General features: G+C 34.3%; 4 protein-coding genes across 8 annotated transcripts; 3 read left to right on the top strand and 1 right to left on the bottom strand.

The window, feature by feature from the left end:
• Positions 1–4,275: 4,275 nt before the first annotated feature.
• LOC149093432 (cholinesterase-like) lies at positions 4,276–6,167 on the top strand. The gene has a single exon (XM_089268734.1). The coding sequence runs from the start codon at positions 4,406–4,408 to the stop codon at positions 6,092–6,094; it is 1,689 nt and encodes a 562-aa protein (XP_089124860.1). The 5' UTR covers positions 4,276–4,405; the 3' UTR covers positions 6,095–6,167.
• Positions 6,168–16,439: 10,272 nt separating this feature from the next.
• On the top strand, positions 16,440–18,606 carry LOC107363836 (cholinesterase). Its single transcript, XM_025161263.2, has one exon. The coding sequence runs from the start codon at positions 16,440–16,442 to the stop codon at positions 18,129–18,131; it is 1,692 nt and encodes a 563-aa protein (XP_025017031.2). The 3' UTR covers positions 18,132–18,606.
• On the bottom strand, positions 18,503–19,863 carry LOC107363835 (uncharacterized). The gene has a single exon (XM_015931100.2). The coding sequence runs from the start codon at positions 19,861–19,863 to the stop codon at positions 18,568–18,570; it is 1,296 nt and encodes a 431-aa protein (XP_015786586.2). The 3' UTR covers positions 18,503–18,567.
• A 3,489-nt stretch (positions 19,864–23,352) lies between these two features.
• Positions 23,353–26,257, top strand: LOC107363921 (glucose-induced degradation protein 4 homolog). Of its 5 annotated transcripts, none has more exons than XR_001569004.3 (5): positions 23,353–23,591; positions 23,926–24,235; positions 24,621–24,975; positions 25,160–25,421; positions 25,756–26,257. XR_001569004.3 is itself a non-coding variant. In XM_015931207.3 (4 exons), exons 1-4 carry the CDS (start codon positions 23,451–23,453, stop codon positions 25,221–25,223), a joined length of 870 nt encoding a protein of 289 aa, XP_015786693.1. In that variant the 5' UTR covers positions 23,353–23,450; the 3' UTR covers positions 25,224–26,257. The 5 variants fall into 5 exon arrangements, 1 of the variants encoding a protein (XP_015786693.1); XR_001569003.3 differs by having other exon boundaries at positions 25,752–26,257; XR_016199564.1 differs by having other exon boundaries at positions 25,160–25,493.
• The last annotated feature ends 917 nt before the right edge of the window (positions 26,258–27,174 follow it).

The raw sequence follows: 27,174 nt of genomic DNA, 5'->3' as shown, positions 1-27,174 counted from the left end.
GAACACTACAGTGTTTATTTACTATCATCAGTATACAGGACCTGTACTACAGGAAGATTACAGTCCTGAATGATACAGGCTTACACATGCCCACCTCAATGTGCTTCTGAGGCCCGCCAAGTTTGAAAGTTTCAGGTTAGGCGGTTCAACTAAAAGACCAAATTTGATTGTAAAATAATACAAAAAATATGTAATATTAAGCAAAAATTGGGTGAAATAAATTAATAGATTTTTATGGAAAAATATTGTTACATTAAGGCAAATGAAATAAATTTAAATACAGTTTAATACCTAAAATTGTCCGTCTAATGTTTGAGGCGCAAAATTTGAAAAAACTAAATTTTATCTTTTACCAAAAATTGTTGCTTACGCTATTTTTTAGATCGCTTCTTACTGAGCGTTTGGTTTTTGGCTGAATTTAATCAAGGAAATATTAGAATAACATTAAATCGATCATTAATTTGATTTTTTAATTAAACTCCAAGGATATTTCAATTAATATGCGATGGGGGAACAGCGAATGGACAACAGGGTAACTTTTGGGTGCTCAACTGTACGTGTAAAGTAATCAACATTTTGATAAGAATATAGACATTTTTATGGTAATTAAAGTATATTTTACAGAACTCATAAGATATTTGAAGCTCAATTATTCTTTTCAACAAATCCATCCCAATGTTGTACACAGAATTCAATTCTTTCTCGTCCAACTTCACCCAAATTATCAATATTCAAAACAATTGCTGATAAATCTTTACTCCTTCTCATTCACTTTAATCATGAACAAAATGAACCCAAAATTTTCAAGTCAATATCTTTTTGTGGATAACCTGGTTCAACCAACCGACGACCAGAAACATAAGTTAGATCAGCGCCATGGAATCAAAACTTGGAACATGATTGTCTGTATCATAATGGCCATAGACTTTACCGGTTTCTATCCCATTCTTTGAGCAATATTTAACTCCTAACATCTAACAAACATCCAAAAACATAAGTTATAATAGAGCCATAGCAAGTAATGGTTACTCTTAAATGCTCACCAGTACCAATTTTTGACAAAACTAAAATGGTATCACTAATCGTGAGTATTTAAGAGCAACGTCGATTTTTGGACTGAATTGAGTAGCATTGAAAGCCCATAAAATGCAAAATCATTTTTCGCCACACCAAGCAAGAAGTCGTATGAGTTATCAGAACTGGGAATATTCTTATGGGCCATAAGGAAGGAAATCATCTTCATAAAATCATAGATTTTTTCATGAAACTTATTTTACTGATGTAAATTTTGATGAAGAACCAGAAATGTACCTATTTTGAGAAATAAAATTTTTGGTTTTCTGTGAAACAGATAAGTTCGCTTTTCAGTCACACCGACTTTGTTCTGGAACAGAAAGAGTTAGAGAAGTTAAACTTATTATTCGTACATAAAAATTGCCGCTAAACATCATGGCACGAAGTCTCTTTTCAATTTGTCCACAGTTCTTTTGATTTTAGCCATTAGCCTCTAAACTTTGAGCCTCGATATTTCGGGAATGGCATCACTTACAATCATCATTCTTTCACTACTTTGATTATTTACTAATTAATAACTTAATTCAATTTAATAAAATTCTATTAGCGCATTTAGGTTATGATATTTGGGTTGTAAATGCACAGGCAACCACTTACCAAACAAACTAAACTCATAAAAACCCATTTTTTAGTAAATAAAACAATTTTCTGGTTAAACTTTTTAATGTAATGCAAATAGTGCTGCCAAAGGCTCGAACATTTGAGTAAAGAGTTTAGACTCGGTGGATTTGTAAGCCCATGAAAACTGAGTCCATTGTTACTATCAAATAATGATCCGGTTGATAGTTTGTGAGAAAATTGAGGCCGAAGTTGAAACTTTGAACGCCTTTTGTTCAGCTATGAAACCAGATTTTTTTATGAAACTTTAATTTTTAGATGTTAATTTTGATGAAGAACCAGAAAATGTACTTATTTTCAGCGATAAAACTTTTTATTTTCTGTAAAACAGAAAAGTTCGATTTACAGTCAAATCGACTTTTTTATGTGACCGAAGGAGTGAGAGAGCTTAAACTTATTATTCGGCCATGATAATTGTCGGTACAGATCATGAATTGAATACTTTGTTCATTTTATGCATGGTTCTTTTGATTTCTGCCATTTACCTTGGAACTTTCAGCGACAATTATTCGAGAATGGCATCACCTACAATCATATTTCATTCACTTATTTGATTCTTTACTAATTACTAACTCAATTAAATTATATAAAATCCCATTAGCGCATTTGGGTCAAAATACTTGGGCTTTAAATGCACAGGCAACCACTTATTAAACAAAACAAACTCATATCAACCAGTTTCTTGGTAAATAAACCAATTTTCTGGTTCAACTTACAAACGTTATGCAAAGAGTGCTGTCAAAGGCTCGAAAATTTGAGTAAAGAGTTGTTACTTGATAGGTTTGTAGGGGCTTAATAACTGAATCCATTGGCGCTAATAAATAATTCATCAAATGTATCGTTTGCGAGAAAATTGAGGCCAAACCGGAAACTTCGATCGCCTTTTGCTCAGCTATGGAAGCAGATTTTTTTTAAGAAAGTTATTTCATTGATGTAAATTTTGATAATGAACTAGAAAATGTACTTATTTTGAGCAATAAAACTTTTCATTTTCTGTAAAACACATAAGTTCCATTTGATTCCAGTTCCATTTAAACCGACTTTTTTCTGTGACCGAAAGAGTTAGAGGACTGAAACTGATAATTCGTCCATAAAATTTATTTGTAAACATCATGGATGAAACACTTTTTTCAATTTATCCATAGTTTACTTGATTTCGGCCATTGGGATAAAAACTTTTATCCTCAATATTTCGATAATGGTAGCACCTAAAGTCATTATTTTTTCACTTCATCATTAGGTTTTATTATCAGATATAGGTAAGCGAAATATTAAAATATTCACGATTCTACAGAAAAGGTTATAGGATTGTGTTACTTATGTTGCCAGATTTATAAAGTTGAATGATTATTCAAACACAAATCTTTTGTGTTAGAATTATATTGATTATCAATGAATTATCTGCACTTCGCTGAGATATTAAGTCATATTATGCTATAGTCCATAGTTCAGTCTAATGTTTGCTTGAAAAATAATGATTGTAGGTTAAGTTGTTCTCGAAATATTTCGGTTCAAAGTTTTAAGGCAAGTGGCAAAAAAACAAGAGAATGGTTAATTTATTGAAGAAAGTATTCAGTCGATGATGTGTAGAATCAATTTTATAGATGAATTATAAATTTTACCCCTCTAACTCTTTCGGTCACAGAAAAAAGTCGGTTTGATTGAAAATCGAACTTAACTGTTTTACCGAAAACAGAAAATTTTATTTCTCAAAAGATGTACATTTTATGAATCATCATGAAAATCTACATCATTAAAATAAGTTTCATTAAAAAATATGCTTCCATTATTGTACAAAAGTCGATCGAAGTTTCAACTTTGAACTTCATTTTCTCGAAAACTGTTCATCAGAGAAACTTTTTGATTGCACTAACGGACTTAGTTTTCATGTCCCTACAAGCTGACAAAGTATAAATTTGCATGAAATGACTTTTTACCCGTTTTTGCCCATTCCTCACTCAGTATTTGAGTCGATTTGTGCATAAATGTAACAATTGTGTCTCTTTTATTAGAAACAAACGTTTTCAGCTAACTTTTGATTCTAAATTATGCCGCGCTTTGTTAGTACGATTGGTTTTTAATGTTTTCTCGAAATTAATTTGCACCCGTTTTGCCCATTTATGTCAATTCGTGCATATGTATTATGATTGTGTTTTATTAGCAGCAACAACAATTTATCTTTAGCTCGATCAAATAGAATATCAGAGTTCTCTAGATTATTTATGTCATCGTCAAGTTTCATCATCAGATGATTCAGTTTATTGTTCTGTAAAGTTTCGAGATAAAAATGCAAATAAAAACGGTACTTCGGATTAATTACAGAGCCTTAAGAGTTTATAGCTAGTATTGCAACTTAGCTAAGTTTTTCAGCCAGTTATCACAATATTTGGCCATAATAGAGATGATCAGGTAATGATTCGACATTATCCTTTCATCTCTGTAAAGAGAATCGTGTGAACGAACTTTTCAAAAGAGGAATGAACACGTCTCCATCCTTCATCCATTGATCAATCTCTTCTTCTTCATCTTTGATCACCCGGTAAGTACACGATTACATAGACAGTTATAAAAAGATGATTATCACATAAGACTGGTTAATAAAATAATGCTACCTTCAACATAGTGATTTAAGTGTCACTAAGGTCGCTTTTATTCAAGTGATACCAATGTATTGAAAATTTAAAATGATCTTAAAAAGTTAAGCTGATTGAAAATGAGTAAATTGCTATATTCATCAATAATTACACTTATAATTCTGTTGAGTTTACTGATTTTGTATATTTTGTTGAATTCATTTGTCTTCAGAACAGTTTATCCGATTGATTCAACTCCTGTTGTGAGGATATCAAATGGACCTGTTCAAGGAAAATTCATTGAATACGAGAAAGTGAAAGTTGCCCATTTTTTGGGCATTCCGTTTGCTAAACCTCCCGTTGGACCTTTAAGATTCCAATCACCTGTGAAACCAGATAATTGGACAAGTGTCAAGCAAGTAGTCAGATATGGATCACCTTGTTTACAAAAGAACGAACGTATTACACCAGAACAAAGTCATGAAAACTGTTTGTTTATCAATGTTTATGTAACTGAATCAACTCTTAAATCATCGAGCACTTCGTTCTTAAGACCTGTTTTATTCTGGATTTTTGGTGGAGCTTTGGCCACTGGATTTGGCAATGAATATTATGATGGCATTCCAATAGTTCCTCTGCACGATGTTGTCCTTGTTACTCACAATTACCGTGTTAATGCTTTCGGTTTCATTCACTTTGGTGATAAAGAGCCAAGAATCCCAGCAAACATTGGTTTGAGAGATCAACTTTTAGCTCTTCAATGGGTTAAAGAAAATATCGCTAAATTTGGTGGTGATCCTGATCAAGTGACAATTTTCGGAGAATCTGCAGGTTCCATGTCAGTTTCAGCACATATCATTTCACCTCTATCAAGAGGATTATTCAAAAGAGCGATTCTCCAAACAGGAACGGTTATGTTTCCAGCGGAAGATCCAGATTATTATCTTGAAAATAGCTTGATTCTTTTAGATCGTACCTCATGTGCTTCATCTATTGACCCACTAAATTGCTTACAAAATTTACCTGCATCGACAATTTTGAATGTCCAATCTGATGGCTCTCTTAAATTTCGTTGGTTTTATGGAGATGATTTCCTTCCTTATAGCCCATTGGAAGCATTTTCAAAGGGACTATTTGATAACTCACACGACATCTTAGTTGGTGTCGAGAAGAATGAATTCAGTATGCTCATGGGACTTCTCAATGCTACTCAATTCAATGCTAAAACCGACGTTACTCTTAATTACTCACAAGCAGTTGATTACCTTTCATTAATTTTCAAAAAAGACTCACTAGACTTTTACACTGATTTATATTTCAATTCATCAACAGATCTTTCATCGGCATATCTTTTGAAACAACTAGAGAAGGCTTACAGTGATACCATTTTAGTTTGTCCAACTTATATGTTTGGAGTAAATTATTACTCAAAGGGTGGGATAGACACGGGTAAAGTATATGGCTATTATCATACACAGAAGCCTATTATAAGTTTCAATACCATATGCGATGACAGTCCCTGGATGGGTACCTGCCATGGTTCGGATCTTACTTATGTTTTTGGTCATCCATTGATTAAACCAGGTTATCCACAAAAAGATATTGATTTAAGTCGTGAAATGATGAAAATTTGGACTTATTTTGCTGAATTTGGATACATGCCTAAAGTGAATGAGAAGGAGTGGAATCCATTGAATAAAGATTTATCAGCAATGGTTTTGAACATTGATGATTTGGGTGAAGTTGAACGAGAAAGAATTGAATTCTGTGTACAACATTGGGATGGGTTTGTTGAAAACACTAAGACAAACTTCACAGATATATTATGAATTCTGTAAAATATACTTTAATTACCATAAAAATGTCTATATTCTCATTAAAATGTTGTTCAATTGATCAGAAGACTGACCGTAAAAACTAATTAGGATGAATTCCTTTCTCTATCTAATATCATCTCTAAATAAAGAATCATTGAAATGAACTTATTAAGGGGAAATATTAACGCTGGACATATTCAGTAATTAGAAACTAATTAGGAAAGCACATTCAAGAGTTAATTATAAGCAAAAATTTGGCGAAACCTTTAAAAACTAATCATAACCAACAAGTTAGATGCTTTTACAACCAAAAGTTAGTTGAAAACGTTTGTTTCTAATAAAAAGACACAATTGTTAAATTTATGCACAAATCTACTCAAATACTGAAAGAGAAATGGGCAAAAACGGGTGAAAACCCATTTCATGCCAATTTAAACTTTATCAGTTTGTAGACACATAAAAACTAAATCCGTTAGTGCAATCAAAAAGTTTCTCTGATGAACAGTTTTCGAGAAAATGAAGTACGAAGTTGAAACTTAAATCGACTTTTGTACAATTATGGAAGCATATTTTTTTGCTGAAGCTTGTGTTACTGATGTAGATTTTGATGATGAACCAGAAAATGTACATATTTTGAGAAATAAAATTTTCTGTTGTCGGTAAAACAGTTAAGTTCGATTTTTAGTCAAACCGAATTTTTTCTGTGACCGAAAGAGTTAAAGACCTTAAACTAATTTTTTTGTCCACAAAAATTGTTGATACATATTATTAATTGAATCTTTTCTTCAATATATCAACAGTTCAATTGATTTCGGCCATTGGCCCAAAAACTTTGAGCTTCGATATTTCGATAATGTTAGCCTCTACAACCATTATTTTTTGACCAATCAATTGTTTTATTATGAGTTATGACATAATATGACTGAATATCGAAGTAAATCTCAGCTAATTCATTTAATAATCAATATAATTCCAACACAAAAGATTTATGTTTGAATAATCATTCAACTTTATAAATCAAGTCTCAGATCCTGCAACATAAGTAACACAATGCTATAGCTTTTTTGTATGATCCTCAATAATTTAATATTTCAATAACTCATATCCCATAATAAAACCTAATATTTGGTATGAAAATAATGACTGTAGGTCCTACCATTATCGAAATATTTCGGTTCAAAGTTTTCAGGTCAATGGCTGAAATAAAGTGAACTATGGATAAATTGAAAAAAATATTTGATCTATGTTGTGCTATTTGATGTTCGCGCTCTGTGATAACTGTTACTAGCAACCGGGTTGCTAAAGAGAGCTGTTGCTCTGGAAATACAGTATTTCCTTTTCTTTTCTATTTTTTGTATAACATCCTTAATTTTGATTTCCGTAAATTACTTGTATAAATAGCCTTTAAATTGATCAATACTTTTAAGTGACATTAGTGCTTTGATTAGATTAAACTGTGTTAATTAGACAATCATTGTGAAGTCCTTCATTTCATCTAGATTCTCGGAATCTGAATAGCTGGAGAGTATTCCCGGAATACTCTGCCTTACCAACTAGGTTGGTTAAACTACTTCGTGATACTAGGTATTACAATTGTGATTAATAGTCTAGGACTATTCGTGAGAACTGAACTCTTGACTTTGGTTAAAGCCTTTGTTTCAACCCTGTTGAAAATCTGTGAATTACTCAACCCGGTTGAGCCATCTTTGAATCTAAAGCTTCTAGGAAGCTTCTGTTAGTCAAAGTGCGTTGGAAAAGCTTTTGAACCAGTAGTCATACAACATTTGGTGGAGATGCCCTTCGATTTGTGAGATTCTCGTGTTAAGCTGTGCTCTATTGTAGTGGTTTTGTTTTTTTTGGTGGTGCTTTTGTCTCTGTGTGGGGGGAGATTGGTGTTTTGGATTCGGAATCCTATGCTGTTAGAACTTACGCTTGTGGAATTCGTTATTGGTTTGCTGATATTGTTTGCTGAATTCTATTGTTCTGTGCTAAGTCTGTTCTGGTTACAGTGTAACACTCAGTAGAATTCCCGGAATTCAAAATGAATGATAAAGATCCGCTCGTCCCTCAACAACAAAGGCAACAACAATCTAAGCCAACCATATCGCCTGAAACGATTGAGGCTCTGAAACACAACAATAATGTCTTTCAGAAGTCTTTGGCTAATATGGAAAAGACTCAGCAGGAGACACAAAAGACTTTGGGAGAAGTCTTGACAGCTCTGCAATCTCAAGGTACGAATTTAGAAATTCTCATGAAAGATTTAGCTGATGTTAGAAAAACTCAGAATGATCATGTGAATATGATTCACGCCTTGCGAGTTTCTGAAAAGCAGAGAAGTGATAAAGAGAAATTGCTTGAGAGCAATAAGTTGCGTGTTCAGGGAACACCAACATCATCGAAAGAATCTACAGGTTTAGAGGATTCCCTGAATCCTACTGGAGAATCTGATTCTCAGTTACCTGGTAATAGGAGAATTCATTCCTTTCTGGATGAGTTTTCTACAAATGAAACTGGTGAAAGAGCTCGAGGTGCTCTAATGAAAGCAGTTCCGTTGCCTCAATTTCATGGTGAGCATGAGAAAGCCGCGAGTTGGTTAAGGAGGTACGAAGAAGTTGCTGCTTTGAATTACTGGACTGAAGGTGAACTTATACGAGGAGTTGGTGCAGCTATGAAAGATGAAGCATCGACTTGGTATTGGTATATTTATCTACCTAAGACTGCTGGAAAAGGTCAATCGTGGATGCAGTTTAAACAACTGTTTCTAGCAACCTATGTTAAGGACGAGGATAGGCATGCGATATATCAAAAGTTGATGAACCGGGTTCATCAAAAGACTGAGAGATTATCTGCCTATTGGCATTCTGTCTTAGCATTGTGTATGGACTTTAATCCAGATATGACGGAGAGTGAAATTATTACTCATACACTCAGAGGTTTGGAACCTGCAATGAGGAGTACTTTCACATCGTCTTTGATTGGTCGTAGAACTTTAGAAGTTCTCGAACATTTGATTTCAGTCAATGATGCTATCATTGAAAAAGGTCGAAAGGTTGACTCAAAGTCGAATGAGTCAAAGCCTAGCCAAAAGAGTAAAGAAGAGAAGCAAGACAAGCCGCATGATAAAGCGAACAAAGTGTTCAAGAGAAAAGATCCTTCTACAGTTATTTGTTATAATTGTATGAAATCTGGACATTTCATGAAACATTGTCCTGAAGTTTATGATGCTGCTAAAGTAAAGGCTAATTCTTTACAATTGAAGAACCAACGAGGTGCTGCTGTTGTTGCTTCAGCTATTGTTGGAGATGTTCGAGGAACATCAGATGCTCAGAGAGTGTCAAACGCTAGTGTTCAGGGAACATTGGAAAATGGAAGAGATGTTCCAGGAACATTAGGTACTCAGGGAGTACGGAATGAGGATGAAGCATTAAGGAGTTTCAGAGATGATTGGCAGATGATAACCAGTGAGATTGGTATTCATTCATCAGATTTACCCTTGACGTTGGCTTCATTTCTCGAAAATGTGTCATTGCCGACATTGCCAATTGAAATAAATGGAGTTAGAAGCAGAGCATTAGTGGATACAGGAGCCCGAGTATCACTAATCAGCGACTCATTTAGGATTCGATGTGGTTTGGATTTGAAGGCATGGAGTTTTGGTCCATTGACTATGGCAAATACGAACGTGGACGTTCCGCATGGATGGACTGAATGTAAATTGGTTGCAGATTTTCATGTTATACCAATTCGATTGATAGTACTGAAAAAGTTAACCCAAGATGTGTTGTTGGGAAGCGACTTTTGTACTCGCCATAACGTTATGATAACTTATGGGAATAAAAGTGTGAGATTGATTAAGCCTCATGGAGATGTCGTGAAGACAAGGCGAACAATCAATTCTGTTGTGAGTTCCAGGAACTCAAATCAAGGAAATAACTCGGTTATTTCTGCTGCTGTTGTAGATCTTGCTGAATTTGAAGATGTTTTCAGTAGATCGCCAGGAGATGTTGGTTGCATCCCGGATGCAGTTCATTCGATTGATACAGGTAATCATCCGCCGATTTACCAGAAGTATTACCCGATTGCTGTATCAGAAAAGCTAGCTATTGGTAAATTGCTGAACGATATGCTGAAGGATGGAATAGCGATTCCAAGCGAAAGTTCTTGGGCAAGTCCGATTGTACTTGTTGGAAAGAAGAATGGTCAAACTCGGTTTTGCGTTGATTATCGCAAACTGAATGCGATTACTGCTTTGGACCCGTATCCTATCCCTAAAGTTGAAGATGCTTTAGATGCCTTGGAAGGTTGTATAAGATTTTCATCTTTAGACGTTGCAGCTATGTATTGGCATATTCCTATGAAACCTGAAGATCAGTGCAAGACTGCATTTGTGATTCCTCAAGGATTGTACGAGTTTACTAGAATGCCTTTTGGTTTAAAGAATGCACCTGCGACTGCTGTCCGAACGATGAACCGGGTTCTCGCTGGACTTAATTATATTTCATGTTATATTTACTTTGATGACATACTAATTTTTGGTAAGTCAGAGGAAGAGCATGATTTAAACTTAAGAAAAGTATTGGAACGCTTGAGAAAGTTTGATGTAAAGCTAAGAAAAGAGAAATGTTCCTTCAACCGTGAAAGTATTGATTATCTAGGATATCATATTAGTGCTGCTGGAATTTCTCCGAGTCAAAGTAACATTGAAACTGTTCTGAGGTTCCCGGAACCTGAAAGTTGTAAAGACATAAGAAAGTTTCTTGGATTGTGTAGCTATTTTAGGAGATTTATTCCTAAATTTAGTGATTTAGCTAGACCGTTAACAATTATGTTGAAGAAAAATGCTATTTTCAGTTGGACTGAAAGGGAAAGAAAAGTTTACGAGGAGTTGAAAAGAGTCATAACTTGTAAGCCTGTTTTAGCATGTTTTCAAAATGATGGTAAAGTCGAGATCCATACCGATGCTTGCGATTACGGTATTGGAGCTGTCTTATATCAAAGTCAAAGTGATGGTAATTTAAAGCCTGTCTGCTATATTTCCCGTACTTTGAACCCCGCTGAGAAGAATTATGGAGTGACGGAAAAGGAGTGTTTAGCCATAGTTTGGGCTTTACAAAGGTTACGCCATTATTTGTTTGGACGCATATTTACTGTTGTTACAGACCATTGTGGGTTATGTTGGTTCACATCATCGAAAAGACTGACGCCGAGATTGATGCGGTGGGCAATCAAATTGCAAGAGTTTAATTTTGTTGTCAAGTATCGTAGTGGACGATTGCATGGAGATGCTGATTGCATTTCACGCTATCCGCTAAAGGAGATCAGTAATGATGATGAAGTTGAGATTAATCTTCCAGGAAGATTGAATCAGAATGATATTTCAATTTGTTACATTGAACCTGTTGCGAAGTTCAAGGATGTGCAATTGAAAGATGCTTATTGCTTAAAGATCCGGGATCTTTTGAACTCTAGTGAGTTAACGAAGAGAGCAAAAAGCAGATTGAAAAAGAAGTTTCTGATTCTGAATCAGATTTTGTTCTTTAAAAGAGGAAAAGAACTTGTGCCTGTTATTCCTAAAGAATTGAGAATTCTTGTGATGAGCGAAGCTCATAATGAAGGTCATTTGGGTATGAACAAATGTTTGGAAAAACTCAAGTGTCGAGCTTATTGGCCAGGAATGTGCAAAGATCTTTCCAATGTGATTCGAAAATGTGATAAGTGCCAGAGAAGAAAGCCTTATCCTGCAGCTAGCCAAGGATTAATGATTCCGATAAGATGTCCAAAGAATGTATTTTGTGACATAAGCTTGGATATTATGGAGCTACCGATGTCGAAAACTGGTTTCAAATATGTTGTGGTGATCAACGATCGATTAACTAAGTTCGCCGTAGCAACTGCAGTGAAATCAACTGAAAGTGAACAAATTGTTGAAGTTTTGTTCAGTGATTGGATACTTAGATTTGGAGTTCCAGGAACTCTGATAACTGATCGAGGGACAAACCTAATGTCCGAGGAGTTTGAAACTTTTCTGAAAAGTTTTGGCATTAGACATTTGCCTACATCAGCTTATCATCCTCAAAGTGATGGACAAACTGAACGATTTAATTCCTATTTGGGTACAACTTTGTGCATTTACAGTGGAAACAATCCGAATGAGTGGGATAAATTCCTGAAAGAAGTTGTTTTTGCATACAATGTGACGCCTCATAGGGTTACTAAGTATTCACCATTTTATTTAGCTCATGGTGTGGAAGCCAGGCTTCCCTGGGAATCCAAGATTGGATTGCCAATTGAATGGAATCGAGTTTCCACGAGAGAAGATGCTTTGGTAAAAGCTCGAGAATTGATTCGATCGAACATTGAAAGGTCTCAATCGAAGTCAAAGGAGTTGTACGACCGAACGCATAAGGAAACAGAGTTTGATTTGCATTCGCTTGTTCTGGTAAAACAGCCTTTATTGGTTAAAGGAAGAAACAAGAAGTTTATTGATAGGTTCAAGGGACCTTATAAAATAATTAAGAAGATAAATCCAGTTAATTATGAATTGATTAACCTAAAAGGGCCAGTCAAGAAAGAAATTGTTCATGTTTCTAGGCTGCGGCCATATCATGGAACTCATTCCAGGAATGAGGAGGCAGATGATGAACTGCTGGAAATGCTTGGGTTTAATTAATTATGCTTGTTTCTGTTTAAATTAATTTATTTTCGTTTTGGGTATTTTGATAAATTAATTTGGTAAATTTTGAATTTGGAGGTGCATTTGGTCATTGCATTTGGTTACTCGGTAACCATTGACATTTGTTTCCCTCGCAACTGGAAGTGGAAGTTAACCTCATTGTTCTGGGAACAATTATTCTACTAACTTCATCTATTAATTTCATTTGGAAATTTGTTTAATTGTTTAATTTTGCTTTAGTTGCAATTGTATTGCTTTAATCAAGTTGATGTACTTTTGCTCTTGTTAAGATTTGTGTTCTGGGAACACCTTCAACATCGTTCTTGATCTTGGAGATCTTTTTGGCTACTGAGTAGCTCTTGGAACTTTTGTGTTATTGTATATTGGATATACATCTTGTATTCTCGGAATACTTCTTGTTAGATTCTCGGAATCTATTGTGTTTGTTGAACCGGGTTCAACCACCGAAAATTGTGATAAAAATGAATATTGATTGGGAGCCTTTGGAGGATGCCGATGGTGGTGATTTGCCTGAAATCATATTCGAGGCACAGAGATGGGACCCTGATGGTCAACCCAGACAACCTTTTGTAGTTGCTGGTGCAAACGTGGTTGTTGGTCCTGATAATCGACCTGGACCGCCTGTTCAGGAATGGCAGTTAGTGGACGACGATAATGTTCTGACGCATCGTCAAATGGTTAACCCTCAAGAGTTTGAGGATTACAAATGCCTAACTTGTCTGAATGTAGCTGTTGATCCGTTGGTTCATGTAACCTCACCGCAACCAGGTTGCCCAACGATCTTTTGCTCGAGTTGTTTTGCACGCTTCCTGGAAGCCTCTGCCAATCAGTATTGCCCTTTTCGGTGTAATAGGAATGAGTTGCTGCGAAATGGTATTGGACCTTTACCTTTGGAAGGTGGTCGTAGGAATTTGGCAACTCTAAATCGTTTGCAAGTACGGTGTAAATATGAATCTTGCAACGTTATTGTTAATTATGGTGATTTAGGAAATCACATCGCAAATTGTGAACACAATCCGGAGTCGAATGCTCCTTGTGAGAATTGTGGAGTCCCTAAACGTGGACATAATTGTCGAGAACATGTTAGAGAGCTCGAATCCAGGATTCGTAGCCTCAATGAGAGGAACGAGAATCTATCCACTCAAGTGATCGATTTAATGATGGAACGAGATGCGGTTCGTGAAGAACTAGCCCAGGCTCGCCAGGATACAAGACCTAGAGGAATGATGAACCACATTCGCTGTGCTAATCAGTACCGAGGATCACCACATGTCATTGTACGATATGGTAATCGCTCGAGAAGGTTCACCGATTTAGACCTTGGTATGAGAGCAAGTGAGCTGAGATCCAGGATCGAGCGTCACTTCAACACGGAACTGGGTTCCATCATTCGAGTTGACTACACAGTGTTAGGAACTCACCAAACTCTGAGACAACATCAAGTGGGTCATAGGCCAACGTTTTGGATTGCCTTTCCACCCGGTGAACGGGTTGTGGATGGCCAATCAATGGAAGTAACGCTTGGTGCTAATGGACCGGTGGTCTAGTTTCAGTCGGGGGGAATGTTGTGCTATTTGATGTTCGCGCTCTGTGATAACTGTTACTAGCAACCGGGTTGCTAAAGAGAGCTGTTGCTCTGGAAATACAGTATTTCCTTTTCTTTTCTATTTTTTGTATAACATCCTTAATTTTGATTTCCGTAAATTACTTGTATAAATAGCCTTTAAATTGATCAATACTTTTAAGTGACATTAGTGCTTTGATTAGATTAAACTGTGTTAATTAGACAATCATTGTGAAGTCCTTCATTTCATCTAGATTCTCGGAATCTGAATAGCTGGAGAGTATTCCCGGAATACTCTGCCTTACCAACTAGGTTGGTTAAACTACTTCGTGATACTAGGTATTACAATTGTGATTAATAGTCTAGGACTATTCGTGAGAACTGAACTCTTGACTTTGGTTAAAGCCTTTGTTTCAACCCTGTTGAAAATCTGTGAATTACTCAACCCGGTTGAGCCATCTTTGAATCTAAAGCTTCTAGGAAGCTTCTGTTAGTCAAAGTGCGTTGGAAAAGCTTTTGAACCAGTAGTCATACAACATCTACGATGCTTACAAATAATTTTTATGGACGAATTATAAGTTTCAGTCTTCTAACTCTTTCGGTTACAAGAAAAGGTCGGTTTAAATAGAAATCGAACTTATGCGTTTTACAGAAAATCAAAAGTTTTATTACTCGGAATAAGTACATTTTCTGGTTCATCATCAAAATTTACATCAGTAAAATAAAAATTCATTAAAAAATCTGGTTTCATAGCTGAACAAAAGGTGTTCGAAGTTTCAACTTTGGCCTAAATTTTCTAGCAAACTGTTCATCTGATGAATTATTTACTAGCGCCAATGGACTCAGTTTTTAAGCCTCTACAAACTTATCAAGTAACAACTCTTTACTCAAATGTTCGAGCCTTTGGCAGCACTCTTTGCATTACGTTTGTAAGTTGAACCAGAAAATTGGTTTATTTACCAAGAAACTGGTTGATATGAGTCTGTTTTGTTTAATAAGTGGTTGCCTGTGCATTTAAAGCCCAAGTATTTTAACCTAAATGAGCTAATGGGATTTTATATAACTTAATTGAGTTAGTAATTAGTAAAGAATTAAATTAGTGAAAGAATGATGGTTGTAGGTGATGCCATTCTCGGATAATTGTCGCTCAAAGTTTTAAGGTAAATGGCCAAAATCAAAAGAACTGTGGATAAATTGAAAAGAGATTTCGTGCCATGATGTGTGTCGGTAATTTTTATGTACGAATAATAAGTTTAAGCTCTCTAACTCTTTCGGTCACATCGAAAAGTCGATTTGACTTTAAATCGAACTTTTCTGTTTTACAGAAAATGAAAAGTTTTATCGCTCAAAATAAGTACATTTTCTGGTTCATCATCAAAATTTACACCAGTAACATAAGTTTCAGCAAAAAATCTTATCCCATAATTGCACAGAAGCCGATCGAAGTTTCAACTTTGGACTTGATTTCCTCGAAGACTATTGTGCAGAGAAACTTATGGATTGTCCATGTGGATCTAGTTTCGATTTCCCTTCAAACCAGTTGAGTTCAAATTTGAATGAAACTAATTTTGACCTGTTTTTGGCGACTTGCGGCAATGCTTGCATAGATTTAACAATTGTGTTTTTTAGTAACAACCGTTGAAAACATTCGAACAGTTGCTAATGAAATGCTTACAAATTTGATTAAAAATATTTTCATGACACACCCATCAAGAATACATGACAATCGACTAAAAATGGCACCATTAGGTAATGAGTTAACTCATATGTAAACTAATGTAGTCACTTTTTTGATTTAAAATCAATTTTTTACTTCACTTTCCATTGCTTTCAATAGTGGCTGCTATTTTTATTCTGATTTTTTGTCACTTCATTCTCATTCTTTTGGTTGACTGTCACATGCCTTAAATTTGGCTGGTTACTTACCAATGTAAGTTAACTATTGAGTTAACCAGTTATAAAAATGTGGATACATCTTGCAAAACTGTTTAATAAAAGTCCTTTACCTTCAAATTAGTGGTTTGAGTGAAAGTAAACAACTTTAATTTAAGTTGAAACAAGATTTTGAATTCGAATCTCACAAAAGTGAGCTTAAAATGAGCAAGCTACTTCTTCCATCAATAATTGCTTCAACGATCTTGTTATTTATATTGGTACTGTATATTTTGCTGTATGCGTTTTTCATTCAAATAGTTTATCCGATTGATTCAACTCCTGTTGTAAGGATATCAAATGGACCTGTTCAAGGCAAATTCATTGAATACGAGAAAGTGAAAGTTGCCCATTTCTTGGGCATTCCGTTTGCTAAACCTCCCGTCGGACCTCTAAGATTCCAATCACCTGTTAAACCAGATAATTGGACAAGTGTTAAGCAAGTAGTCAACTATGGATCACCTTGTTTGCAAAAGCCCATCGTAACAGATCAAAGTGATGAAGACTGTTTGTTTATCAATGTTTATGTTACTGAATCAACTCTTAAATCATCGAACACGTCGTTCTTAAGACCTGTTTTATTCTGGATCTATGGTGGAGCTTTGGCCACTGGATTCGGCAATGAATATTATGATGGCATTCCAATAGTTCCTCTGCACGATGTTGTCCTTGTTACTCACAATTACCGTGTTAATGCTTTTGGTTTCATGCATTTTGGTGATAAAGAGCCAAGAATCCCAGCAAACATTGGTTTGAGAGATCAACTTTTAGCTCTTCAATGGGTTAAAGAAAATATCGCTAAATTTGGTGGTGATCCAGATCAGGTGACAATTTTCGGAGAATCTGCAGGTTCCATGTCAGTTTCAGCACATATTTTATCGCCTCTATCCAAATGTTTATTCAAAAGAGCAATACTCCAATCAGGAACAATTATGTTTCCAGTTGAGGATTCTGATTACATCCTAAATAACAGTTTTACTGTTGTCAGTCGTACTCCATGTGCTTCATCTACCGACTTACTCAATTGCTTACAAAATTTACCTGCATCGACAATCCTGAATGCTCAATCAGATGGTCCTCTTAGATTTCGTTGGTTTTACGGAGATGATTTCCTTCCTTATAGCCCATCGGAAGCATTTTCAAAGGGACTATTTGATAGCTCACACGACATCTTGCTTGGTGTGGAGAAGAATGAATTTACCATGTTTATGGGGCTCCTCAGCGCTACTCAATTCAATCCAAAAATCGACGTTACTCTTAATTACTCACAAGCAGTTGATTACCTCTCATTAATTTTCAACAAAGACTCACTAGACTTTTACACTGATTTATATTTCAATTCATCAACAGATCTTTCATCGGCATATCTTTTGAAACAATTAGAAAAGGCTTACAGTGATACCATTTTAGTTTGTCCAACTTATATGTTTGGAATTAAATATTGTTCAAAGGGCGATCTAGAAACAGGTAAAGTTTATGGCTATTATCATACACAGAAGCCTGTTCCCAGTCTCAATACCATATGCGATGACAGTCCTTGGATGGGTACCTGTCATGGCGCTGATCTAACCTATGTTTTTGGTCATCCATTGGTTAAACCAGGTTATCCACAAAAAGATATTGATTTGAGTCGTGAAATGATGAAAATTTGGACTTATTTTGCTGAATTCGGATACATGCCCAGAGTGAATGACAAGGAGTGGAAACGATTGAATAAAGATTTATCAGCAATGGTTCTGAACATTGATGATTTGGGTGAAGTTGATCGAGAACGAGTTGAATTCTGTGTGCGACAATGGGATAAATTCGTTGAAAACAATAACTTAAAATTTACATATCTTATGAGTTCTGTATAATATACTTTAATGTACAAATTAATATAATAGTCGAAGTATATCTGAAGTATTAATAGATCTGCAAAATCGTATTATTTAAGAGATCACTTTTCTGTATTAATGTTACAAAAATTGATATTCTGATGATTCGACACTTTATACAATGATTGCGCTTCTGACGATATACTCATTCCATTCGTTGATGGCTAAATTATTAAAATGTTGACTACCATTGATTAATGATTACCATTTCCAATTAGTCCTCAAACTGTTTTTTTTTGTTAAAATTTTGAACATTTGTTAAATGACATGTTAAGAAAAATTAAACCAATATTGAAAAGAACGCAATGTTTTGATCTAAAACGACTGCATAATAAGTAGGAAAACTTGAATTATTGTTACAATTAACATTTATTTAAATAATTTATGCGTTCTTAAACTGTTAACGAATACTGAATTACTTAATAAAAGCTCGAAGAGGACTATTCCAACCTTGGCTATCAGAGCTTTCATAGCTTCCAGATGGATAACCGTATGATTGACCGACTCCACTTTGAGCATTATTATAATATTGTCCAACATTTTGTGCTCCTCCATATGATTGAGTATTGGGTCCGTTGGAAGAGACACCATATGATGGTGCTGAATTGGCTGCACCATAATATTGACCACCATAAGATTGAGAGTCGCTTAAACCACCGTATGAAGAGCTCATTGCTGGAGCTTCGTTATAACTTGGTGGAGCTGCAGCTTCTGTGTATCCATTGTATTGCTTCATGTAACCTTGGTTGGGACTGGCGCCATAATTGTTGTTTCCTTGATTTGAATAACTTTTATAAGCTCCTTGAGATTGGGGTGCTGAGACTGCACCACCAGTTAAAGCTGAATGACTGACGACTGGTAAATTGTAAACATCTTGATTAGTCAATGGTTTAAATTCGTGATTCTCCAAAGCTCCGGTGAAATCTTGGAAAGCGGCCTTTTGATTTTCCTCAATTGCAAGAGGTTTCAATCCTGGTAATTTAGCAACTGAAGCACCTTGACCCAAAGCTTGCATATTTCCTGAATCATAACCAGATGCACTTGTTGGAGCAGCAATAGCAAGATGAGAGTTAGGACTAACAGCAGCGTAACCAGCTTGAGCGAGGACAGTAGAAGCACCATTGGATGCAGTTTCTGCAGAATGAATTTCAGTAGATTTTGCATATTCGACGGGAACTGATGCTTGTGATGACAAGGTTTGATTTGAGACAGGTTTAACAGCAGAATCAGCATAAGTACGAGTTAAAGTTGAATAACGATTTCTAGCTATTTCACTTTGTTGTCCTGCTGATGGTACAGGTGATACTGAAGCAGATGAAAGTCCATAATGAGTTGCAGATACAGCAGACGAGGCAGCAGCTAAAGGAGTTCTGAGAACCTTCTGAGAGTTTTCACAAGATGGCTTCTTAACTGGACTGGGGTTACGAAGGTACATTGGGATTGGAAGCGAGGAGTATTGGTTGTTGGAAGGTAAAGAGATAGGACTTTGGCTACCAGTATTTCCAGGCAATAAAGCAGCTGAACCAGGATTAACTGATGATGATCGTTTCACATTGTCACCAAGCTTTTCTTCGGCAAGCAATCCTCTCAAAGTATTGAAATCAATCTCAAGTATTTGATGGCTGTAACCAGGAAACTTTGAGTCAGCCGAGTAAACTTGGCTTATGCATAAGATAGAGAGTAACACTGGAACGATATAGACTGACAACATGGTTGGTTGATGAAAAAGGTTTAATAATGATAAACTTAAAACTGTAAACACAAAATGAAATGTTCAACTTGTGGTAATGACACAATTGAACATGAAGATATGGACTAGCGAATCTTTAAATCATTTGAAAGACGGTCAATTTATGTATTACAAGATCAGATTGATTTTGGGAGAGAGTGAAGTGAGTCAAGGAGGAGAAAGCCAAAGGAGGGTGAAAAGTAAAGCAATCATGTCGACTCACTTGACCTCAAGACTGAATTTATTTAAAGAGTCGCTCATTTTCGCCTTTTTCACGGTTTATAATGTAATTGACCAGTTGATAAAGATAAAGATTGGATAAACATGTTAGATGAAAAAGCTAGATCAAGAATCGAACACGATCATCAACCTCGATCTTTTATTTATCCTCTCTCACCAGTTAGTTATATTTTGGATCAATTATTAATGACTTTTACCTTCTAGCTTTAATCTCATGTTCAGCCACTTTTGTGTCCATCATCACCTTGCGGCACTCTGAACAGGTAAACCAAAATAGCCCAGAATAGCGAGATTTAACTTGCAAAACAGCAAGAATAGGATTACAGGCAAAAGTGTTTTTTTTATCAATATCTATATTAATCTGAATTATACTATATGTTAATTGAGATTATTAATTTCTCATTAAACATTTCATTTACCTTTAGATTATGTGATAATTTAAATTTTAATATTAATTTATTCTCGATTGATTATTCCTTCAAATTGAGCTATTTTTACCCTTTCTTCTGATTGAGCCTTTTCTTTTGGTGGTTTTACGGTTCAACCTCATCATTAAGCTCAATAAACAGAAGCACCTTTTCCAGCGTTTAAATGTAACAAAATTTTTTATCGCCAATCATTCCATGTTCATCATGTTCCTTCATCGTAAATCGGTATTCATGTGTTTTTAATGTGTTCATTCCTCTAGAATCCTTTTAATCCAAGTGAATAGAGTCGATGGAATCAATAAAGTTTGATTTGATGGAGAAACAGATTTAAATGATTTGGTTCCATTTTCATTTGGATATTGCATTTGTTGACATTAATAAACATTTGCTTTTGTTTGAATTTAGTTTTATGAGAGGTTAGATGATGACATTTGATTTGATTTAAGATCATTCTGTAAGCGCATTTGTATGAAAATGTCTGCTGGATGTCAATGTGATGTTGCTTGTTCGATTGTTATCAGGGAAAAAACAAAAATATCAAGTTAATCTAAAGATAATAAGGATAATCTTGGTTTTAGATTAATGGTTTTGGTAAGGACAGTAAACTATCAGGTCAATTCATTAAACCTGATGTGTGTTCAAATATACATTCAAGTATTTTTGACACGAAAAAGATTAGTTGTAAGTCTGAAATGCCTCACAACCTCAATTTGTAAACGATGAAAGATGAACAAAAAGAATGAAAAAATGATAAACAAAAATTATCAAGTAGCTGATGGAGATGGTGGAAATAGATTATTATCATTGAAAACAACATGAAAAAAGTAGCAACTGTTAACGTTGGTAGCGTTATAATACAGAGAACTGAGCAAGGTTGATGTTGCTTTGTTAAGAATCTGGTTAAGGTTAATCTTGTTTGAGTTGGAAAAAATAATCAAAATAAAAGTTGCAAAGATATTTATGATGATATTCATGAAAATCACGAATAAAAAAGGATGGAATGATGAAAAAAGATGAAATTTGGTGAATTATTTTTTTAATAACGTCAATAACAATGAGACAAACAACAAAAAACTTGAGCTGATCAACAGGCAGCAAGAAAAAAGCAGAGCATTGACAGCCATATCTTTTACTGCTGTTTTGTCAGTTGTTCAGGGGAGTTGAAAGAAGAGGAAGAGGAGATGGAAAATGAATTCAAGGAAAAGAGTAAAAGTTGTATTCCAATGTTTCCTTTGCATGATATTGTCCTTGTTACTCATTGCTCAATGTTACCGTCTCAATGTTTTGATTCCATGTATTTTGGTGATAAGAATTCCGGTTTGAAAGATTAACTTTTAGCTCTTCAATGAGTTAAATAAAATATCGCCTAATTATGTTGCAATTAGTCCAATAGATTCTTCCTCTGCATATCATTTAAAACAACTGGAAGAGTTTATAGCATTCTTTTGGTTTGTCCAACTTACAAAGGAAGTGCCCTTGCTTGAAGATTTTTTTTATCATTTTTTCGGGTTAATATTGTAAAGGACGAAAAATAATAGACAAGTATTTTTGCTATTATTTAGCGCTGGTGCGCGGTTATTGATATTTAGGCATTTTTAAGTGCGGATATTGCATTGAAATCTATTGAAGTCACTGAAAAGGGATTTACAATTTTCATTGAGATATTTTCAAATGTTTTATGTGATTCTCAGTGACTGCGATGCATTACTATCTTTAATTAAAGCGCCTGAATATCAATAACCGCACACCAGCGTAAAAAAAGTAAAAATCAATCGTACAAGCAAAGGCACTTCCCTTGTTAGATGTTGGAGTTAAATATTGCTCAAAGGATGGGATAGAAACTGATAAAGTCTATGGCTATTATCATACACACTAAAGTTCCAAGTTTTAATACTATTTGATGCAATGGCCCTGATCTAACTAATGTTTCTGGTCGTCTGTAGGTTGAACCAGGTTATCCACAAAAAGATATTGATTTGAGTCGTGAAATGATGAAAATTTGTACTGATTTTCTCAATTTGGATACATAATTAAAGTGAATGAGAAGGAATAAAGATTTATCAGCGATTGTTTTGAATATTGATAATTTGGGTGAAGTTGAACGAGAAAGAATTGAATTCTGTGTACAACATTGGAATGAATTTGTTGAAAACACTAATTAAGCTTCACATATCTTACGAGTTCTGTAAAATATGCTTTAATTACCTTAAAAATGGCTATATTCTTATCAAAATGTTGATTACTTTACACGTACAGTTTAGCACCCAAAATTGTCCATTCCATCTTCCCCAAAGAGTAAAGGAAGGATCTCCTCTACTCTTTGATCTTCCTCATCCCGTATTAATTGAAATATCCTTGGAATTCAATTAAAAAAAATAAATAATAGTCGATTTTAATGTTAATCTTCGATTTTCTTCCTTCAATACAACCAAAAAATACGCTCTGAGTAAGAAGCGATCTAAAAAATAGCGTTAAGAAACAATTTTTGGTTAAAAAATAAGAAATTTAGTTTTTCAAATTTTGCGCTTGAAACATTAGGCGGACAATTTCAGGTATTGAACTCAATTCAATTCATTTTATTCGCCTTAATGTGCCACTAATTTTTTCTTATAAATCTATAATCTACTTAATATTACATTTTGTTTGTATTATTTTACTATCAAACTTGGTCTTGGAGGCTAACTAGTAAACTTTCAAATTTGGCGGGCTTCTAAAGCTCACTGAGGTGGGCATGTGTAAGAAATGTATTATAATTGTAATACAGGTCCTGTATACTGATGATAGTAAATAAACACTGTAGTGTTCAGATTTGGATCCTAAACGGTTACTTTTTTCCTTGGGCTGAACCAACTAGTTTACCTTTTTGCGTTTTTTTATTTCTGTGTATACTTTATTCTATCAATGTCGGCAGACATTAATGATGCTGTTTGTAATATTAAAGTAGTCTGTAGATTGAGACCTGTCAATGAAAGTGAGGTTAAAGCTGAATCAAAATATATAGTTAAATATCCAACCAACACTGAAGATTGCGTATCAATTGGGGTAATTATTATCATTGTTTCTTTGTGTCTTTGTTTTTATTTTCTGCGTTTCATATGTATCTTGACTATTGATTTCACCTTTTCTTCTTTTTGTTACCTTGTTTCAAGCTCCTCTTATTTAATCTTCCGCATTATCTAGTCTTTGTTCTCTTTTTTATCCTGTTCCGAAATTCCGTCTTTACCATACTGTTCTCCTTTCCTTATTCTTATTTTAACTCCAATCCTGTGTTTTGATGCTTTTGTTACTTGCCACCATTGACTACCTTCCAACATCCTCTGTCCTCTTCTCTATTATCATTTTTTTCACTTTAATGTAAACTCTAATCTTTTTACAGGGTAAAGTGTATGTCTTTGACAAAGTGTTCAAACCAAATGCAACTCAAGATACCGTTTATGAAGAAACTGCAAAGACAATCGTTAAAGATGTGCTCATGGGATATAATGCTTCATCTAAAAAGCTTCATCTACTCGGTCCACCATTATTAGCTAATTCACAAATGACTGGTATAAATAGTTCTCTTCTCTACAATGGATCAAGGTTTGCTGGCCACCAGAAATCAAAAGGAAACTCATATGATGTTGAAGTTATTTTACAGCACGTTGACAAAGCTAACTCATACCTCTGTGGATACCTCAAGATAATAGGTATGAATTTTATCGCTCAGTGGCATTAACCTTGCATTACATGTGAAATACAAATGTAAAATTGGAAAAGAGATAAAGTACTACTGTCGTTGTATTACATTACAATGACATCTTGAATGATATATGTGAATCATAATATTGCTCATATTTTATCTTTTCGATAGATTGAACTTTATTTGATAATTAGGCGCACAAGAAAACAAAATCATTTTTTTGTAGACTTTATGTCTAGTAGAAATAACAGAGAATGTCAATACCTTCAATTACTTCATGTTTATTTGTTTTCTCGCCTTTGTCTTTTCTTGTTACATTGTACTTCAATTTTCTCTGTCAACCCGCCTCTAATTTTGCTTCCTTAATAATTATTTACGTTTTAATCTTACAGGTTTAACGGAAGAATTTCCAACCATGACAACTTTCTTCCATGGAGAAATCATATCAAAGAGATATCCATTCTTAACAAGGAAATGGGAAGCCGATGAAGAAGTTGACAAAAAACATTGGTCTAAGTTTCAGCCTTTTGCCGAAAATTTTGTAAATACTTTCAATTCTGATAATTTTGATTACGCTCAGTTGGACAACTTTGATTGTATGTTTATGAGATGGAAGGAACATTTCCTTGTACCCGATCATACCATAAAAGAAATTAATGGAGCTAGTTTTGCTGGTTTTTATTATATTTGCTTCAACAAGAAGACTCAACTGATCGAAGGTTACTATTATCATAGGTCATCTGAGATGTAAGTTTATTTCTAATTATATTTAGCAATTTTGATCCTTGAATCACCCAGAAATTAATCTTCATCTTTTCTTATTGGTAATTTTATAAATTACCATTCCACTGCATCCAATCAGAAGTTTACTATAACAAATGATTGCCCTTATACTTACTGATTATTAATAATTTGATTATCTCTTTGATAGGTACCAATCACTCATTCTAAAACACGTTAATGAAACTTCAACCCAAGTGTTCGAGTTTCGATAATTTTGGATTGCTGCTTAAACTAAATCCATAAGTACTACATCCAATAATTTGGTTCTTTTTTTGCTTTTCATTCGACTTCACCATCAAAAAATATTTATATACGAAGCTCGTCAATCTTTTCAATTGTCATCTATAAAACAACAGATACCAAGGATTTTTTGGCCAAAGCCTTTTTTCTCTAACTGTTCAAATCAAACTGTAAACCATTTGTTTCATCTATATATACATACCTTCTTCTTCATACTGATTCCCTCTCTGCAATTACTAACGGTGATTCATTCTTAAGTTTTTTACATCCGCTAAATCATCATCGCTTAATTTCTCAATTTCTTAATAACATCATTTTTCAACTTTTTTAGCTCTTGACCTTCCCTTTTTCATTTGCTCGGTGACATTTCCCTGCTTTGTAATTTTACTCCTACCTAATTACAACTGATTCACCTTTTTCAGTCACCTTAACATAACTCCATTACTTTAGCATTGTCTTTTTTTCGTCTATAATCTTTTGCTTCTCTCGCTCATTTCAAGTTAGACAAGTTTCCGGAAAAAGCATTGGATTTTATGATAATCAGCAAAATCAAAATCATCGTTGAGTATCAATTAAAGACGAGTTAAAAAGCAAGCAAAGCTTAATATCAAATTGGATCACTGCTATTCATCTTCATCTGAACTTTTTGAAACCAGCATACATTCATCATAATCTAGTTTTAAATGAATACTCAAATCAATCAGCTGCAAGACTAACAAATGATTGAATGAAAATCAACTTGACCATTCAAAGGACTGAGTTCAGGTTAATTTCACCAAATTTTATCTATCGTTATGACAAACAATAAGTTGTTGCATTTTCAGAGTTTACATCCATTTAAGCTGTCATAAACATTCACCACCAACATCGTCGTTCAAAATGCACTCACTTCAAAGAAATTGTCAATAATAATCAAAAACAACAAAATATCTGTAAATTTATCATAGAGACAAAAGCCCACTTCTTCAAATGGGTAGATTAACAAATACCATTTTAAATTTATAAACTTAGTATTGATTTTCCGAGTAATTGAAAGCAGTAATCCAAGAATCTATTAATTTAGATTTCAATTTTTCAATGTTATATGTTTTTGTATTCAATCGGTATTTTAGATAAACAATGTTTCCATTCAAACTCAGCATCTTGCTTGCTTGAATCGATCTAATGTTTACCACGAAATGAATAATCAATTATTCAATACTTTAATCGATTTACCTTGTTAAACTTAACTGTTTATAGGATATTCATGATAATCATTAGGCCAACCATTGATTTTATCAAGTTTATCGGTAATTTAGTTGAGAGCTCACGCGGCCATCTCAATAACTAGGGTTTAAAGCAACAGTTTTTTCACCAGTAATCATGTTTTTACTGATAATGAGTTTTTACGTCTAATCATCGATCAAAAAGAAACAAATTGCTTCTATTTTAAAAATTGGATGAGCATTTGAAAATGAAAGACTAAATATTATTAGTAATATACTAATAAAACACAATAAAAATATTAATCTAATATTTTCCCGTCTTATTGAATGCTAACAAAAACAACATTGAGTCCCGTTGTTCATCGATTGTGTTTAAAATTTGTTAATAATCAAGCTATCGAGGTCCTAAGCAGTCATTAAAATATCCATAGATTTACCCAAATCTTAAATGCTTGATATTCAAATAAACCTTTTAAATATTTAGCAATTTAAAAGTGTCAGTGTTTGCTCCAGCTAAGAGAGGATGATACAATTAAACAATTCAGTTTAGTCGCAGCCATGTTCATCTCAATCCATTGTTATTTATCGCAGCCAACCTTTAAAATTGGATTCGCATTTTAAAATATCATTTATCAATAGTTTGAAATTGAAATCTTATTCAAATTTGATTACTTTTGGGTAAAATTGATAAAGATTGAAACAAAAAGAAAGAAACGGA

The sequence above is a fragment of the Tetranychus urticae genome, chromosome 3, assembly GCF_039701765.1.
Source record: "Tetranychus urticae isolate SD_2017Ah chromosome 3, NJAU_TeUrti_SD_1.0, whole genome shotgun sequence".
In the NCBI taxonomy this organism is placed as follows: Eukaryota; Metazoa; Arthropoda; class Arachnida; order Trombidiformes; family Tetranychidae; genus Tetranychus; species Tetranychus urticae.
The sequence above is the reverse complement of the archived record's forward strand: the minus strand, read 5'-3'. Positions and strand labels throughout refer to the sequence as shown.